An 18,430-nucleotide genomic window follows, 5' to 3' on the forward strand; every position below is an offset into this window, starting at 1 on the left:
TGCACGCTGAAACGTATGTATAGCGGTTCGTCAAGGTATTCCAATGTTCGTGCGATCATTTTATAAATATAGTACCTGTGCGTTATGTAACACTTTGAAAATTTAACGTAGCACCGCGATCACGCGTACCATAAGTACCGCGACTACGTTGAGCGAATTTGAAATTTGGAAATACATAGAAGCCGACGATATAGACGATGATACGAAGCCGTGGTATCTAGCGTAGTCATCTTCGACGCTAATTAAGCGTTTCGGACTGTCGTTCGTTTTATATACGAATTTTTTTACCAAGTATAAATCTGCAGTAAGTATCTTGTAACTTCTATGCAGATTTTCAGATTGGTATGAGATTTCACCAGTATCACCATGACAGTTGCGTTTCGTTGCAGCGTCGATGAAATTGCGGAAATAAAACACGTAATATATGGACGCGATATGTAGCACATTTACGTGCAACGTGTAAATTTTTAGATCGCTTTCAAGTTTCATGTTTGCGATAAATATCTTCTTTGATATGATCACGATCATCCAGTCTCGTTACGATGTCAATGAAAATGATATCGTACGTACGACGTACATGTAGCAGATTTTAATATAAAATACGTTTGATATATCGGGTTGGCAACTGAGTGATCACGGATTTTGTCAATACCATCTAATTGCCAACGCGATAATACATAGAACGACGTGTTTCAAAGTGTTTCGTGCAACGAATACGGTACATCCACGAAAGATTTGCGCAAAAAATGATTTGGATACTCGCGTTTATTTGGAAGCATTCTCTCCATCTGGATATTATTTCGCCATGTGATTTTCGGCCAAAGTCAATTTTGGATTTAGGAAAAACATACAAGATACTTTTCTTCGCATGCCCTTAGCACTGAAGCTTTCGCCGTCTGATAGTTCCATTAAATGAGAAAGAAAAAGAAAAAAGAAAGGATGTGCTGAAAAGCTTGATACGGACAACGGACGCGTACGTATATACGTGAGTGCATCCTCTTTCTAAAAGAATATTTCAGTACGGTTCGTTTTCACGCAGTATGCTGAAGATGCATGGCGATATACATATAGCTCGAGTTGTCGTGGCAAGGTATCGCTTCGAGTAAATTGAAGTTCTCTCTCCGCTGCGATTTCTTTCTTCGCTCGTTCTTTCCGCACCTCTTCTCTCACACGATATATATACAGGGTGATTTGTAAATACACGTCCATGCTTTAAGTGAGGATGAAAATTGGCAGCATTAAAATAAATAAATAAATAAATAAAAAAGCATCGTGTGAACGTACATGCCAAGTATTTGAATTTTCCAGTTACGGATGATCGAATAAAATGTTCAAAACGTCTGCTTCGTATCTCAATGCGCGTGCATACTGCGCGCTTTATCGTTGCCTGTACACACACGCGCACAGCCAATTTTTACTTCATCTATATAAAGTTTCGAATTTTTATCTTTCCGCCTTTGGAATAATAATGAACCTGCACGAGTGCGTAGGATATCGACCGACCGTGGTTCTACTCGATTCAAATCGATCGGTATTGCTCGTCAGCTTTAGGTCACGAGAAACGTCGTTTCGGCTACAGCGGCGGACGAAAAAAAGTTTATAAGCTAAGAGGCGCGTGAGGTCGACGTAATTTTCCAAAATGGATTCGCGTCTAAGTCAAACGTTTTTAATACAAAAGTTATTAAAATTCATAGCGTATCAATTTTAAATTTCCTTTTCTTCGCTATTGTATGTTATATATGGTCGATGATAAAACATGTACGGTTGCGCGTGCCGAGGCAAATATTTTTCTCTTTTATTTCACTCTCACGTTATTTACAATCTCAGCGTACAGGCTAGCGAGTAAATGTATCGCGGAGATTTCGCGTAACCGAGATTCGACATGGTCCAACGATAATACCAGAGGCAGACACTTACAACATAGTTCGAATAATCCTCAACTGGAAAACTAAGATACGTAGAATACATCGTCACGTTCGTACGACGTTCTCTGTTTATTTCCATGTGCACGCTCAGCCCCTGAAGAATGGACACCACGCATTCACGAATCACCTTGTACTCTTCTTTCTTCACCCTTCTTCTCTGTGTCTCTGTACGCCCCTCCCCCTCCCCACTACTTTTCAACTTGATTCCTATTCATAGACGTATTTTCCGATATATAGTATATCCATAGGAATCACGTAGTTTAGAACGAAAGGTTTTCGATTCGTTAAAATCCGGACGACGAGAATGCAGGTTGGAGAATTTGCCGATCGAAAAAGAGAGAAATTTTCGGCTCGTATTATATTTCGTGCATGTCCCCGAGCCATAAAAGCGGGATTCATTTATTCGTACATACGATACGTATATGTCGGTGGCTGGACGAGAAACAGGGGGAATTGCTAATGAACGGGCAAACTATTTAAAACGGACCTCAACACACGCGCTCGTCGAGGTTACAGTTAAATGTTTTATAACCGCTTTCGCGCGTTTCACTCCCGTGTTTAAACGGTTTTTATATCGGGCCATTTTTCGCGTTACAACTACTGCTTTATACAGAGTGGTGAATAATGGCAAGGTTATGGTCGTGGTTATCCTTTGATCGAGAACCTTTACTTCTGTTTAATTATTATTACGATGGAAAAATATCATCGTTGTTTTAAATACGTGTTTCGATCGATCAGCGAAATTAATCTTCGTACAAGTTGAAAGAATATTTATGTTCTATCGAAGACCAGGTGACTAGGTTATGTCGGCGTAGCAGAAACTTGACAATGATATGCTCTGTAGGGAGATAGCAGCAACTGGGTCAGGTTGTATCTGTGTTGCGAGTCAATTTAGGAAGAAGTACAGGGAAATTGTCTGCTGCTTAACAAGATCTATCATCCTGTGGCACAAGAGTAATTATCTGAAAATTATTAACACGATAGTGGGAATAATAATACCGCGTATATGTGAAGTAAAAGATGTCGTTGAATATTGCAAAATTTTCTCCTATAAGCTTTCTTTTTTTATTTTTAATTAGACATATTCAGTTCGATTCGTTTCCTACGATTATGCTGTATTTTAGGTGTAAAGTTACGTCAGAGTAGCGATAAATAGTAAGGACAACGATTTATGTAGCAAACAGTTATTTAGTAAAATCAACGCATACCGTGTAACCGCTCGAATAAATCTGTCTGTCATTCTGCAGCCGAATTATGAATACAAAATGTGACAATCAATCGAAATGACGAATAACTCTGGTCTCCCACGTTAATTTATCGGAAACGGAGTTGAGCTTTATTCAAATTCTTTTTCCATGAATATTTATGCGAGATGGTTATTTAAATGAATCTTTCGCGGTTCTTCCACTCTTTCTGATAATAATTATTCGTTGTTTGTAACGAGTTATTCTAAATACCTATCGGGATAATTTATTAGAGTAATCAATTCCAAAATTATAGAAACAGTAGCGAAGGACGATATTTCACACTTTCATTTTCAAGCGACGAGCGATAGGCACGGTACTATGCGAATAAATTTCTGTTTGATTCGACTAAAAGCTACTTTTATTCGGTTATAATCGGATAGGATTAAGTTCGACTTCGATCGATACAGACGAAAGGCTCTTAACGTATCGCCACTTTTACAGTCGATAATTGAACGCATTTTTCTAAATGGCGCATTACCTACACAAATAAATTCCTGTTTGGATAAGAAATTTATTTTTATTCGATAATACAGCTAAAATAAGGTCGATCTCGATGGTCGTTTCTAGCTAAACATTTCCATATAGCGAGAAAATATCGTAGCAGAGTATCGTTGCATGATAATATCGCTAATTCGATTAGAATTCGAATAGATGGCATACCATTCGTAGAAAAATGCTGATAATATTCGATACTTGATATTTCAATCTACGTTCGACACGTGACTTTAACCATTGAATAAGACGAAGTTTTTCGACCTTGTCTCGCCGCTCTGTATAAAGTATCCTGCCATGTAGAAAATAATATACATTGTAGAATAATATCACAGAATAATATTTTATTACAGAATCTCTTTTTAAAAAGGAAAATCGTGTCCGAGTGAAATAAATTGCGTTAAAATCAACTTTCATCGAGTCGTCAGTGAATTTCTCATTTAGTACGTAATCGACTTAACGAAATATCTTTGACTTTTGTTTCAATAGTAGCGATACCAGCCTAGCGGAGACAGGAAAAGCGAAGATCGATCAAAAGATCGATCGTTCTATTTTTTCCCCCTCTCTTTGTCCCATAAGCAAAAAGAACAAGATAGAAAATGACAAGAAAAAGATAGAAAAGAAAGCTAGACATTAGACGTAAGTACATGACCACCTTAGGGGGCAGTGACAGGCTATTGTTTCGCTGTTGCAGGTTACTCTCGGACGAGTACTCGGTTCGATCACGCATTTAGTAAGCTCTAGTAGAGAACAATGTGCTATGCATAATATATCTATATACATATCTAAATCTATATAAATCACATAATATGCATAGGCGTGCATCCATGTGTGCATATATGTATATACATGCATACGTCACGTGCATATGTATATATTTATCTCTCTGTTTGTTCTTGATCACGGTACGAGTGTACAAATGTATTTATAGTGTGTACCAAGCATAGAGCATGCCACCTTGTCCAGAGGTGAATAAAATACTATTTCGAATTTCGAAAGTAATAAAAAGATAATGAACATTCAACGGATGCTACAGTTATCTACCTAACCGTCCATAAATCACCGGTCACTCATAACGCGATACACATAGAAACGTTTCGTGCTATACTTGCAACGTTTTATCGTAAATTCAGCGTTCTTCCTAAAAATGTATTAATCGATTCTCGTTGTTGTTGCTATGCCATACGGCGTAATACCGGAACGTTACGTACGTAATTTTTATTCCATAGAAAAGGATCGAAATTTTTGAGAGACTTTAATCACGGATGCTATTTCGATTGCTCGTTAAATTTGCCGCGAACGTGGTCCGATATTTATTAGGCGACGCAAGCGTTCAACGATAATTACGTTTGAAAATAAACAAGTAATCCGAGTGACTTATGGACGGGACTGCGAATGCACGTTCAAACTGATCCAATGAACGGAAGATTAATAAAGAACGAGGACCTCTTGAAGCACAGAGCGGCACAGAAGCTATTTCGAAACGGTATTTTACCCGTCTCTGCGTCTCTAATCTGTCGTGTACCGTCGTTTTGTATACTCGTGTCATAACCCGACGCTGCGGTTACCGCAGTATCCGGCCATTGTGTACATATATGTCGTTTGCAACGTACGCAGCTTGGAACGTACGACACGAATGTGAACGATCTTAACTTTTACTATGAAAATTACTATATATGTGTACCTACATACTTATACATTTATTATATTATATACTTCGCACAAAGTGTCGAGCTCGATTGTCTTTCCTTCTTCGTGTCTGAGAACGCGGCGTACTTTCGAAACTTTATTTCAAGATTCTTCCTTTCTTTCAGTGCACGAAAAGAAGATCGATGTTCTCTCTCCTCTCTCCTCTTGGTCTCGATATCTGCCATCGCTCTGACACACACATCCCCAAACATCCTCATTCCGCTTCTTCCATCCCTTTCACCTTCCCATCTGGTTGTCTATCTCTATAGATCTGTCTACGTCTCTCCTAGGCTTCCGCTCTCCATCTCGAGAGTTTAATTAACACGATGAAACGATATCTCCGTACAACTCCTATACTCATTGTTATTACAATTGTACGAGATCTGCGTGATGTCGCCTGCCGTCTCCCAACTTGTTATTCACTGCAGAACATCGGCCAGAGAGTTTTCCCCCCTTCTCAGTCTGTTTTTCTCTCTCGCGTTCGCTCTTACTCCAGCCGCGTACGTATATTCCAAATCCCATTTATTTTCCTAGCGCTTTGTTCCCGTCGTCCTCTGTGTTCTCGCTGGTCATTCAACCACCGAACAATAGCAAACGGCCGTTGAGAGAGTAGGATGAAGTTTATTTGAAAAGATCCAGTTCTGCTTCGAGACTTCCGCGGCCCGTACACGCTTTCCAATATGTATAATTTTCGCGGGAAACGCCGCTTTCCCATCCGTTCTGCCCACTTTCACTCGCTCCTCGATTCACACCGTTTAAGCTGCTCCTCGTGCTTTAGGTACACCAACGAGCCTCTTCTCTTCCCGCAGCTCCAAATCCATCCCGGAGCTAATTAAGCAGCCCGATCTACTACCACTGTCTCTCTATCTTTCTCTTTCCTCACCCTGGTTTACGTAGCAGCTATTTTGAATCGTTTATCGACTTCTGCACCGGCTACGTGTTACGTATGTACGCGTAGTATACATACTTTTCGGCTTGCCGCCGCGCCGCGCCGCGCCGCGCCGCGCCGCGCCGCGCAGCACCGTATTCCCAGCCGCCGCGCCATCCAGCTTCAGCGAAGCTTTTAGATCGGGGTGCAAGCGAGCGCACGTACGGCGTGTTCCATGTACGGCATGTTTCTTCAGGCTGCGGTTTCATTGGATGCGTAGTCGGACGTGAAACTTGACCGACGCGACGCGACGCGCGCCGCCAACAAACGTCCCTTTGTGCGTCACGCGTACCGTGTCGCTAGTCCTTTGTACTTCACCGTCACGACGATGGAATCGTACGGACGTCGTTTCTTGCGTCGTTTTCCTTCGTATAAATATTCGTCATTTTTTTCTGGTCGATTCGAAATGCGGTTTCAATGGAATCTACAAAGATGCGACGAAGATTTTTCAATCGCAAAGAATTGATCGGATGTACACGCCAGCTCGAAGGTTTTGGTAGATTTTATCACGTTTGCTTGTAAACGGAGAAAGAATCGAGTAATTAATACAATTAATTATATAATCGTAAATAAGTAATTGGAATTAAGTTAAAAATGGAATAAAGGTATTTTACTAAGAATTTTAATAAATTGCTCGTGCAAATTAAAGTTTGTAATTGAAATCGGATAACGAAGTTGTGCTAAGAATAAAAGATGTCCTAAGACTTTTGAGCCGCGGTAGGTAGATATATTTGGTCGTGAAAGCTACAGCCACGCAATAACACGATTCTTGGAAAATAACGTTGGTGTAACGTCGAGGAAATCTTAGTTTGTCTTTCCCTTGGTATCTTCGAAACGTACGCGTTTGTCTGTTTTTAATCGGCGAGTTATAAATTGATAGGTTCAAGGAGCAACAGAATGTCTAGGCAGAAATTCTCTTCAACATTTCCGTTCAGTTGTTACAGTTTCTTCGTAACATAAATCGGAAGCCACATCGATAAACTTCGTAAATTGAAAATTACAGAGGAAAAAAGAAAACACGATCATCGTGTTACAAATGTTATTTTTTAATTTCATCTTACAACTCTATATCGTTGTTCGTATTATTTTAGTCTTATCTTATGATAAACCAACTTGTGGAAGTAAGTTACCTCTTGTTCCGCAATCGAACATCGATCGTGTATTTGTTTAAATTGAGATTAAAAAAATTAACAAAATTTAGAGTCGCGATCGATCGGATTTCTACGCGGTTCGTGTCTCGATGCTTGTTAGTTGTTGCCAATTAATTTGTCGATCAAAGCTTTGTTTTATCAAATCAAACGAATCTTTACTTTATTCGGCTAAATATAATACGAGTAGATCGAAGTATCTTCGTTGCGTCGACAAAGGGAAGAGCTACCTCTGGTTGCGAATAGCAGTGCGTAAAACCAAGGCACGTGATAAAAGTCTAGAAACGGTTCTTACTAGTGAGCGTGAGTTCACAGTAGTTCATAGTAGCAGATATATTTACTCTTCCCCGTACGTGTGTAATTATTAAACTTCCGCAACGAGTTCGCTCGTCTCACTCAACGAGTGGCCATTTTTAAACAATACGTTCTCGTTTTCCCCAGCCGATAGGCAAATATCGATCGATGTAATAAACATTTACCGCCAGATATGTACATCGCTATACAATAGCATTTCGCTTATCCAATATTTCACAAAGAAAAAGAAACACGTTGATATCGAATGGTCGATTTAAATTCAAATACGATTGAAACAATGGGATATACGAAAAATACTAGAAATGGTTAAACTTAAAATCCCTAGATATTACTAAAAATCTAGAGAAACTTCCGAGAGCAACGTCACGCTCTTCCGATCGATTCCGCGCACCTCAGAGATTTCAACGCGAACAAATATATTATTTATAAAATATGTAATGTTTATTTTAGGTGTAGTTTCCAAACGCCCGTGAAGCTGTATATTGTAGTGGCTAGCACGATCGTACGGTCACGCAAGAACAATCTCTACGCACCCGCACACTTACGCATTCAATGCAACGACAGCCTCGTTACACGTTCGATTAGCTGCCCCTTACCTTTTTTTTTTATTCTTATTTCATTTTTTTCCTTTTTTTTTATGAAAAGCACGTTCAGCACCATCACGAGCATACAGCGAGCACATAACGTAGCTGTGCAATGTCTTGGGTCTGGAACACGTGCATTAAGGTTAGCCCGATGGGTGCACGTGCGCCATTGCGGATGCAAAATCGTTCGATGCGTTATCGTGTTAGCGAAAGATCGGTGCTTAAGGGAGTATTTCCATTTGGTGGCTTGGAAAGCCTGACCTTTCCTTATTTTATACCCTTAAAGTTCAAAGTTTTCAAAATATCCTTGCTAAATTGCTCGTTTCTAATTTAATTTCTAATTTTTCAGCAATTTCCACGATAGTTTCCCAAGCTTTCTTTCCAGCAATACTTCACTTACAGATAAACGATATGATATTCTATTCTTGTTTTTATCCATACGATATTTCTTCAGAAAGAATCGTTCAATTGCTTTCGAAATTCATAAACTCGTGGAGTACACGTGTTGCTGATTTTCGACGCGTAATCAGCGCGCTATAATTTTCACGCTTTTCGCTCGTCTATCAGCAGTCTAAAGTTCCTTAAAATTCCAGATATCGATCGATTTCTATTTATATCTGCTTCGGATTAAACTTTCGCCTTTACTTTTCAATCTTTGCGCGCTCAATCTCGCGGAGAGAAGATTGTTTTTTTTCTTTTTGGAAATACGCGACAAAAAAGCTCGGATATATGCCGATTATGAATATAAAGGTATTAGTATAATACGGGGAAAATGTTTTTCTACGTGGAAACGCGAGTAACCAAATTATAAAACGAACGATACAGAAAGAACGGATTATTCAAATTTATCGTAAGCGATATCGGAAATTTCAAAGCCTCGCAAATTACTCTTTTTGCCTTCTGAAATTTTCCAATAATTTCTCTCGCGGGTCGAAAGATCGACTGCCTTTAATGGAAATACTCCTTTAACATGTTCTAGAACGTTAGACTCTCGTTTTCAAATAGCGACACTGGTTTTTGCATGGTGCAACAACTTGGCCAGAAAACAGAAACGTAGGACGAATCGCCCACCGATATATTCGCCTGAACGATATTTCATGAGGTTTATAACGCTGTTAATAATTTCGCTTTAGGCGAGCGGCCCCGAATAAATTCGAGGATTTCCAGTTTATGTCGCGTGTTTTCGCATGCTGTTCTCTATGATTTACTTGGAGGGACGCGATATTGATCTAACTAGCGCGTACCGGTTGGTTCGAACGTGTGCCCTGCCGCTGAAATTTAAAATGACAATTGAATTATTACAGAGCGTTTCAGTTGCGATACGATGATCGATGCCTCTAATATGTTTAATCCGCGCGGTGACGATGCCACCGTATGATTCGATGCATCGACAGAATTTGAATTTACTGGAAATTCGTATCGATGTCGATTAATTTCGCATAACTCGCCGTGGAAACGCGTTAATTGGCCGATTTTCTATTTATACGCTTGTCGTTGTCGTTGTCGTACGTGTAACATGGAAAATAATCCACGCGAACGTGTATATTAAACGTTACGTTAAATAAATTATTAAATTAATTTCAATCGATAAATAGATTTTTCGCGAGAAACGACAAATTGTGTACTTCGAATGGGAATCAAATGGAATTGTTTGATACGACAAATATAATTGTTCGGTAAATTCGAGCTGTTAAATATTTTTTTTTTGTTTTATACCATTTACCGAGTCACGAACAACTATTCGACGTTAAATGTTTTCAGCGATATTCCCGATGCTTGCAGGTACGTTTTTACGTTCGGATATTTATTAATTTGCTAATCAAATTGATCGAACGTTATCGTCGTCTCGACGTTGCAGCGCTGTGATACGATCGACGAACCAAACAAAGTAACATTATTTCGTACGAGTAAATAAAAATGCTGTAGGTGAAAGCGAAACGTGGAATTTATTTATATTCGTGAAAATTACGAATTCGTTAAGATCGATTCGATCAAATTTCCGATGTCCTTGAATGTTACTCTCTGTTTGCCAATGCCACTGTTCAGCGCGTATACAGGGTGGTTGGTAACTGGTGGTACAAGCGGAAAGGGGGTGATTCTACGCGAAAAAAGAAGTCGAAAATATAGAATAAAATTTTTGTTTTAATTTTTTTTTTTAATTTTTCCATCGAAACAACGATCTACAGTGAGATCCGTTGTAACGAGACGCGATAAAGTGCAGGCGTACCGAACCAAAATTCAAAGTCGATTTTCTCGAAAACAAAGCCTCGAACGAAAAATTTTCATTCTATATTTTCCACTTCTTTTTTCGCGTAGAATCACCCCCTTTCCGCTTGTACCACCAGTTACCAACCACTCTGTATATTTCGTTCAAATTATACGTTGCTGCTAAAAGTAAGGAAAAAGAAACTACCTTCACCTTTTCGTTAAATTAAAGCGTAAATAAAAATGAAAATAAATATGACGCTTGGTCCGTGAATATGGATGCGATGCTCCAAGTAAAACCATTAGAATTATTACGTAATAAAGTAGCTTTATACATTTGGGTCAATTATCGCTACCAAATAAATATCGTTTTGTAGTTTATAGACTGAAACAGCTTCGTATCTCGTATCGAATTTTAAACTTATCGTCGGTCCTTGTAAACGTTACTTTAACAAGTTTTATGCAAAGATTTTTGTGGTAAAACGTTGAATTCGTCAAAAATTTGCAGTCGTTTAAAAAAGGTAACGTGATACGTAATTTTAGTAGATTTCTAAAATCTAATATTCCTGGCTTTACAATGGAGATATATATATATATATATATATAAAGAAGTGGAATTTTAATCAGCTTAATCAATTTAACGTCGCTTACAACGCATAAGCGAGACCATAAAGCAAGTTTAAACACCTTATAAAAATATTTTCTACATCGTATTATACTTGTGTCCATTTATGTAACAATGTTTACGTCACGATGTTATTTATGCAACAATAATCAAGAGTCGTTAGTTGATTTTGCAATAAATAAATACCGTAATGGCCGTGTAAATAGTTTAAAGAGGAAGAGCTTGAATTTTGAAGAGAAAAAGCTTGGAGATTATCCAAAAGATGGTCACGGAGATACGAGCAGAAAATTCAACAGAAATTCCAACTACGAACTGCGATTCGACCGAATCTGTAAATTATTAACAACTTCGTATTTGACAATCTATAAGATTACATAAAGCGACATGAATTTCTAGCTGTTGGTAGTTTATTCAATTTTAATCAAAAAATATATTATTTAGGATTTGGCTGGACTGATGTCGCGTTGTCACACCCGTCAAACCATAATTCTGCAAATGTTGTTTTTCAACTGTTCTCAAAGGGCACCGAGGAGGAAGAAAACGAGGAAGTTGCTTACACGAGTTTCTTATCGATTTCCCATTTCTTCCCGAGTGAAAACACGAAACGAAAATGAAACGGTGCTCTTAAGATGCGATTTTTAATAAATTCCCATAGCGTAGAAACATGAAATTCCAACGCTGGTATACTATGAGTAGAATTTCATGCAGATGAAGGGTAGGAAATTTCTCCGACATCAAATTTACAGCCTCGCGAATAATCATTCCGAATGGTAAATTTATAGAATCGATGTATTTTTGCAACACATGTATCAAGTACCGTCGGTCTAATAAAAATCATAGAATCCTATAAAGCAAGTTGTATCGTAGGTTACTTCGACTTTTGGATTTACAACGTCGCGAAGAAATATTTCACGTGGCGAATTTATACGATGATATTTAATTCATTGACCTTTTAAATTCTACTGTCGTCCACGGATCAAAAATTTCGTAAATCACGGCTGTCGTCCAACAGCGATATTATGGTTTTCAGGAAATTTCATAGGTGGAAATTAACGACGAATCCGTTTTACGATTATTTCATATTATAATTTTATACACCACGTAAATAATTCTAATTTTCTGTTCACGCTGTCATTTTCTTTTCTACCAGATAAATATTTGTATTCGTGTTATACGCTCACGTATTTATGTATCTCAATGTTAACCAAATTTCAGTCGACTAATTGACACGCGTTATAATGATAATAATATTGTATTTTTCTCACCATTTTTGTTTTTTTTTTTTTTTGTTTTACCTTTTTGCGATAGTAAGCTACGAAAAGGTGCGCGTGCTTAAAGGATTAAATATATTTATATATTTCAATGAACTTAGAGTCGATAAAGATGATGAAATTGTACAAAGGCAATTAGTACTTATAATATTATTAATTCTAACATCTCAAACGAAAGCAACGCTGGTATTCTCCTCTGTTAAGTATTTCGAAAATCTTCAAGCGGATAAGGATCGCCAAATCCTGTAAAGACAAGTTGAGTCGTGGGAGATTATTTCGTCCTTTAGACCCTTTCGAGGTAAACTTGTTTCAGGAAATTTAAATAACCGAGAACTGGGGATTAAAATTACATCGGACAACGAATATAAAACGGTTAGGAGACCGGATGAATTAAAGATAATCTGACCACTGGAACTTTAAAAAACAATCCATTTGGCAGCGAGAATTGGCCCGAGGGTAAAGAAGGGATTTTCTGAAAGTGTTAAAAAAGCGGACGTATCCTTCGAAACTTGCAAATGAGTTGAAGATTCCATCGAATCTGTGACGTAGTTTATGCAGGGTGGTTGGTAACTGGTGGTTAATTTTTTTTTTTTTTAATTTTTCCATCGAGACAACGATCTACAGTGAGATCCGTTATAACGTACCGCACGCGTACCGAGCGAAAATTCAAAATCGATTTTCTCGGAAACAAAGCCTCGAACGAAAAATTTTTATTCTATATTTTCCACTTCTTTTTTCGCGTAGAATCATCCCCTTTCCGCTTGTACCACCAGTTACCAACCACCCTGTATATTAAATATTCTGTATTTTCTATGTAACGTTTTCAGATTCGTTTCGAGTACCAATCTAACGATGACAGTCACGTTCCACTACAGTGATAACGAAGTTTCATTTGGAATTTGCTTAAAAAATTGCCCAGTATAATCACCACAGTTTTATTTAATACGTACATTAACACACGTATTAAGGTTCGTTCAAAATTGCACGTATAACGTAACCTTAAAATTTGCCGCATAATATAATTACAAATACGACAATCGTGTTTCTCTATATTACTCGTGAAATTTCAGAACGTTTCGTGCAATACGTACGATATGCGTTTCAATATTCGTTCAACATCTTACCACTTTACCGACCGATAGTCGATTAATCGGTTCTTTGTCGCCGACGCTTACCGACCGATAGCCTACTAATCGGCCTTTTGTCGCCGACAATCTTTCTCATTATTTGAACAATAATTTGTTATTTGGTACTAAGGTATCTTGCTCAGTTGCGTCAGTTGCGTTGTTTTGTAAGCTCCCACAGTTTTATACCAATTTGAAAAACTTACTAAACCGAAACAGTGCCGGCGCCAGGGAGAATCGGCGCCTGAGCTACCGATGGACGTGCGTATGCTGTTGAACCGCTAGCGGTCAGTAAAGTGTTACCAACGCGATTATCGCAGTAGCGTTTCGATGAAATTTCAAAATTCTCCACATACGCAGTACGCGCGATATATCGAAGAAAATGTTACGGTACAAAGTTAGCGAGCAAAGGTTGCGAGGGTACGTTCAAAAAACCCTAGAAGCCATCGTATTTGACGCTTATAGAAAATCCCATCTTAAATCGTCCCGGAGGAGAATCCAAAGAAAAGAGAAAAAATGTTATGGGGATGTAGGAAAAAGGTTGTGTCGTATCGACGGGATGCTTACTGGTACAAACAACGGCTGACGATGGCCGCCATACCTCGGTCGTAACAAGCGGTATACAAATAGCGAGGGGTCGGTATCGGGCGTGTCTCTATTAAACGGTTTTTGTCGCGGTGCTCGACATTGTTTTAGTGGCCGTGTTACTTCACACGATGAAAATTGAATAGCAGCCCGATAAGAGGCAGCCCTTGAAGCCGAAGAAGAGTGCATTTACTTTCTTGCATCTAGCAGGTGACACTGGAGCGGGCCGTACTTACACGGGCGTTATCGGTTTTCTTTCTTATCGTTTTATCCCGATACAAAACGCCGACTTGCGTGCACGCAAACTCGATACTCGCTTCTGCCTTTGTTTCTCTTGCGTTTCTATTTTCTCTTCTGTTCTTCTTTTCTTTTACTCTTTATATATATATATTATACATAATCTCTTATCGTCGATTATTGCACATATCTACAACATATTATATATGGGCCTAATTACACACGAGCGCGCGCGCGCGCGTACGTGTCTTGCGTATCGTATATTGTATATTATAGGTATATGTCTACGTGCAGCGTTTTAGATCGCGAGATCGATAAAGGAGGCAGCGGTGTGGCCGATGGAAGGAATATTTTTTGAGCGATTAACGTAAATAGTCGTTCGTGAACGTTGCCATAGTTTGGGAATCGTTGATCAATGGTATAATAATAGCTTTAATAAAAGCTTTCTACGCGATCATTTGTTTGAAATTGTTCGCGAAAATCGCACGAGAATAAGGAATTAAGAGAAGTGTCTATCGGCTCGACAAGTTTGCGACCAATTCGCGGTAAGTTCAATAGGAGACTGTAGAGGTTAGAAATTTTTAGAAATTATTTGCGAGGATTGGAGTAAAGTAAGGAGAATCGAGAGTTGATAAGAGATTCCTAAGAATCGTGATAAATCCGCGGTAAATTAGATAGGAAACTTTTGGAAGCTTGAAATTCGGTATAATTTGTATAATAAAAATTTAATGATACGGATTTGAAAATTCGTCGAAGCACTTGGGCAAGTCGGTCAATTTTATTGTATGTATAATTAACGAGTCACTAACGAAACAACAAGTAACAGTCTCTTACGAGATAAGAGTAAACGATTTCGCCTAATTTCCTAGTAATGGAAGTATAAAAAATGGACGTTTCGGGCGATATTTGACGAGCAATGCGCCAAACTACGGTCACATCCGTAGGGTTTCAGTAAAGCCTCCAGCAAGAAATTATACTTCGTTTGACGCAAAGGTTGTGCTACTTTGTATTTGCCTTTAAATCATAGACAGGACTTTGTAAAATTAATTATAGTATCCTCGCAACTCGACTGAGATTTCTCTCGTATTATTCATAACGTTGTAAAAACGAGTAATTAAGAATTTTCGTTTGATAGTAAAAATTATATTAACTGCTATGCTTTGTTCGAATTACACAGCTTTAATTTATATTTTAAAGCGTTACAATGCTAATCGAAAACTGGGTTTTATCAAATTCACGACCCATTTTCTTCCGAACCACCGAACCACTTTCGATGAAATTTCGCCCCGTTATTCCACTATAATATACGTATAATGGCGTTAAATAAAAAAAAAAGAAAAAAAACTATTCTATCACTTTATTACAAATCTCAAAAAAAGAAGTTACATTACGAGTGAGTTGAAAGAATTACTTAAAAGCTGACGAAAGAATTCTTTTTTCTAACCTAGGAATTGCATTTGAAATTCCCTTATGCGGTATGCTCGACAGCTTGTTAGAAATCACCGTGAAAAAGTTGATCGAATTTTCCTTTTTAAACGCCGAGGAAACGGGTCAGAATGGATAAAAAGTAGGATTTTACGAGAGAACCAGTTTTTTCCCGGTAGCGGTGCAGATTCATTTGTCAATCAATTCTGAATAAGAAATTCAGAAAGGTCAAGAGGTAGATGAAGCTTAGATACAAGGAAAAGGAAGACTGAGCGATGATCATTCTGCGAGAGTGAAATTCATCGGTATAATAATTACATCAAGCAATAATTACATTTTCCAGCGATGGAAATCAACTCGTAAATTTCGTACTTACTAATACTGAGACTTAAAATGAATTAAATACATCGAACTACCAAAAATAGATTTATATTTCCAAAACCGACTACAAAAGGAAAATTAATTTTTCTTGCACTTTTTCGCTTCTCGGTTCCTCTGAAACGATATTAGCCACGGTCAGAACTTTCCAGCAGAAACGGAACAGTATGGCCAACCTACGTAATTACCTATATGTACATATATATAGTTCATAGTTTCTATGCAATTTGTTCCCAGAAACTTTATCGTAACCAAAGTTTGGCAAATTGCTCGACAAGCGTCTCAAACTTGTATGTATCATTTTAATGCTCAATTACTAAAAAGAACAAGAAGAAAGAAAGAAAAGAAACAATGCAAGATGGAACGTACGTTTGTCAGACGAGAGACATTCCCTTTCATCGTCTTCCAATATTCTCCTTCATTGATCTGTGCTTCTGAAACAGCCTGAATACGTATATTATATAAATACATATTGTATACATTATATATTATACATAACCTTTATATACATATATATAATATATCATATGGAACACGCTGCATATACACGGTGTACACGCATAAAGCGAAGCATGCAACGAGTGCATTCGTGCATAAGGCATATTTACATACATATACATATGTGTGTGTGTATATATATATATGTATATATATATACACATACATCTATACATACATACATATATACGTGCAACCTCTTAATTATAAGAAACGAGGCGCGAGGATGCGGTCTTGTTTCGAAATCGATTTTTAATTGTGGCTCGTTGCTTTTCCAGCGACCTTGAGAAGTACTTCGAATATCAGGGTCAGGACTACATTTGCTCGCGTCCCGACGACAACGGAATGCACTCTTGCAGTAACCTGCCGCCGCTCAAGTTCGGTGAGTGCATCTTCGATATTCTTTTCACTGGTTTTCCAATTTTCTTTTCTCTCTGCCCCCACCCTTTTTTTTATTCGCTTTCAATCGAGAACAAGTTCACGGTTTCGTTCGACACTGGCATCGCGTGTTTTCGGCATCGCTGTCACCAGAATTTCAGGAAAAATATGCCCGCGGGATAGGAGCGAAAGAACGTCACATATCTCGATGGAAATGGCGAGCGTCGATGGATTCGATGCTCTCTGTGACTGCTAGTTCCATCTTCGTAACTGCAAACGTAGAAACACGGAAACAGAATTTTATACGAAATTAGCAATCACTAAACGCGTTAAATCGATCGACTCTCGATATTCGCAAATAGGAAAACGTAGCAAATGGAAATGTATTTCCAGGTTACGATATTTCCGAAATCCGTCTCTGTATTCGCAAACGATCCGAGCTTCTCGCAATTTTCTATCGACGACGCGAATTTAAATCGAAAACTGGGAAAAAATATCCACTTTTTGATTTTCCATTCAACTTCTGTCGGCAGTCGATGTAAAGATATTGAGAAATTTTCCTACGACAGCTACTTCATTTAATAAGAAATTTAATAAGATTTATCGAATCTGAAACATACATCGTTCTAAAGTTCATTAACGAACGTTAATTTCTCAGCAGATCCAAAGAACGAAATTCGTATCGGTTTCCCGATAGCGCGACATTCGTACAAGCCACTGAAGTGTTCTTGCTTTTAGGAAACGTGATTTGCAATAGCACCGCGTTGCCGAACAATAACGCAACGTTCATCACCAACGACACCTGCGTTAATTGGAATTACTACTACACGGAGTGCAAGGGTCAGGGTAACAATCCTTTCCAAGGAACGATATCGTTCGACAATATCGGTCTTGCCTGGGTCGCAATATTTCTCGTGAGTGTCCTAGTTCTCTCACATTCAGAAACTGAAACTTCACCGTAGCCAAAATTCCCTACTTTTGTTAGTATATATATATACATAAATACACACACATGTTACATGTTAGTATTTGTATAATCGAGTGAGTATTCTTATTATTCGAGTGAGTTAGTTTAACATGCAGCAGGTCAAGGATTGCTCCAGTAGCCAATCTTATCTATTCTATATGTATGCTTGGCAATTAGACTGCGGATGTTTCTGCATTTGTAGGAAACGTGAAACCCAATTTAAATGCCAACGCTTTGAGAGCGTGTAGAGGTCCAAAAAGCGCTTTAAGAGATTCAGAAGCGCTGGTTTTTCCAACATTTTGGAGAAAATCGCAGGGAAGGAAACAAAAATTGTTCTTGCTTTTTCGTTTGCACATCTGCGCTTGTTTATACGCGTTATCGTTTATTTAACGAGGATACCGTTGAAAAC

At 38.3% G+C, this 18,430-nt stretch overlaps 1 protein-coding gene across 5 annotated transcripts in view; it reads left to right on the plus strand.

Moving 5' to 3' along the window:
* Positions 1 to 18,430, plus strand: part of LOC117213095 (voltage-dependent T-type calcium channel subunit alpha-1G) — a 110,057-nt gene that overhangs the window by 38,593 nt on the left and 53,034 nt on the right. For 3 of the 5 annotated variants that reach the window (XM_033458410.1, XM_033458419.1, XM_033458400.1), the window contains exons 6-8: positions 4,359 to 4,397; positions 16,955 to 17,058; positions 17,793 to 17,968. In XM_033458410.1, coding sequence (XP_033314301.1) covers positions 4,359 to 4,397; positions 16,955 to 17,058; positions 17,793 to 17,968 — 319 coding nt within the window. The remainder of the gene's footprint in view (positions 1 to 4,358; positions 4,398 to 16,954; positions 17,059 to 17,792; positions 17,969 to 18,430) is intronic. The other 2 variants (XM_033458438.1, XM_033458428.1) reach the window with 1 other exon arrangement.

This window comes from Bombus bifarius, unplaced genomic scaffold (assembly GCF_011952205.1).
Source record: "Bombus bifarius isolate JDL3187 unplaced genomic scaffold, Bbif_JDL3187 scf7180000007970, whole genome shotgun sequence".
NCBI classification, from domain to species: domain Eukaryota; kingdom Metazoa; phylum Arthropoda; class Insecta; order Hymenoptera; family Apidae; genus Bombus; species Bombus bifarius.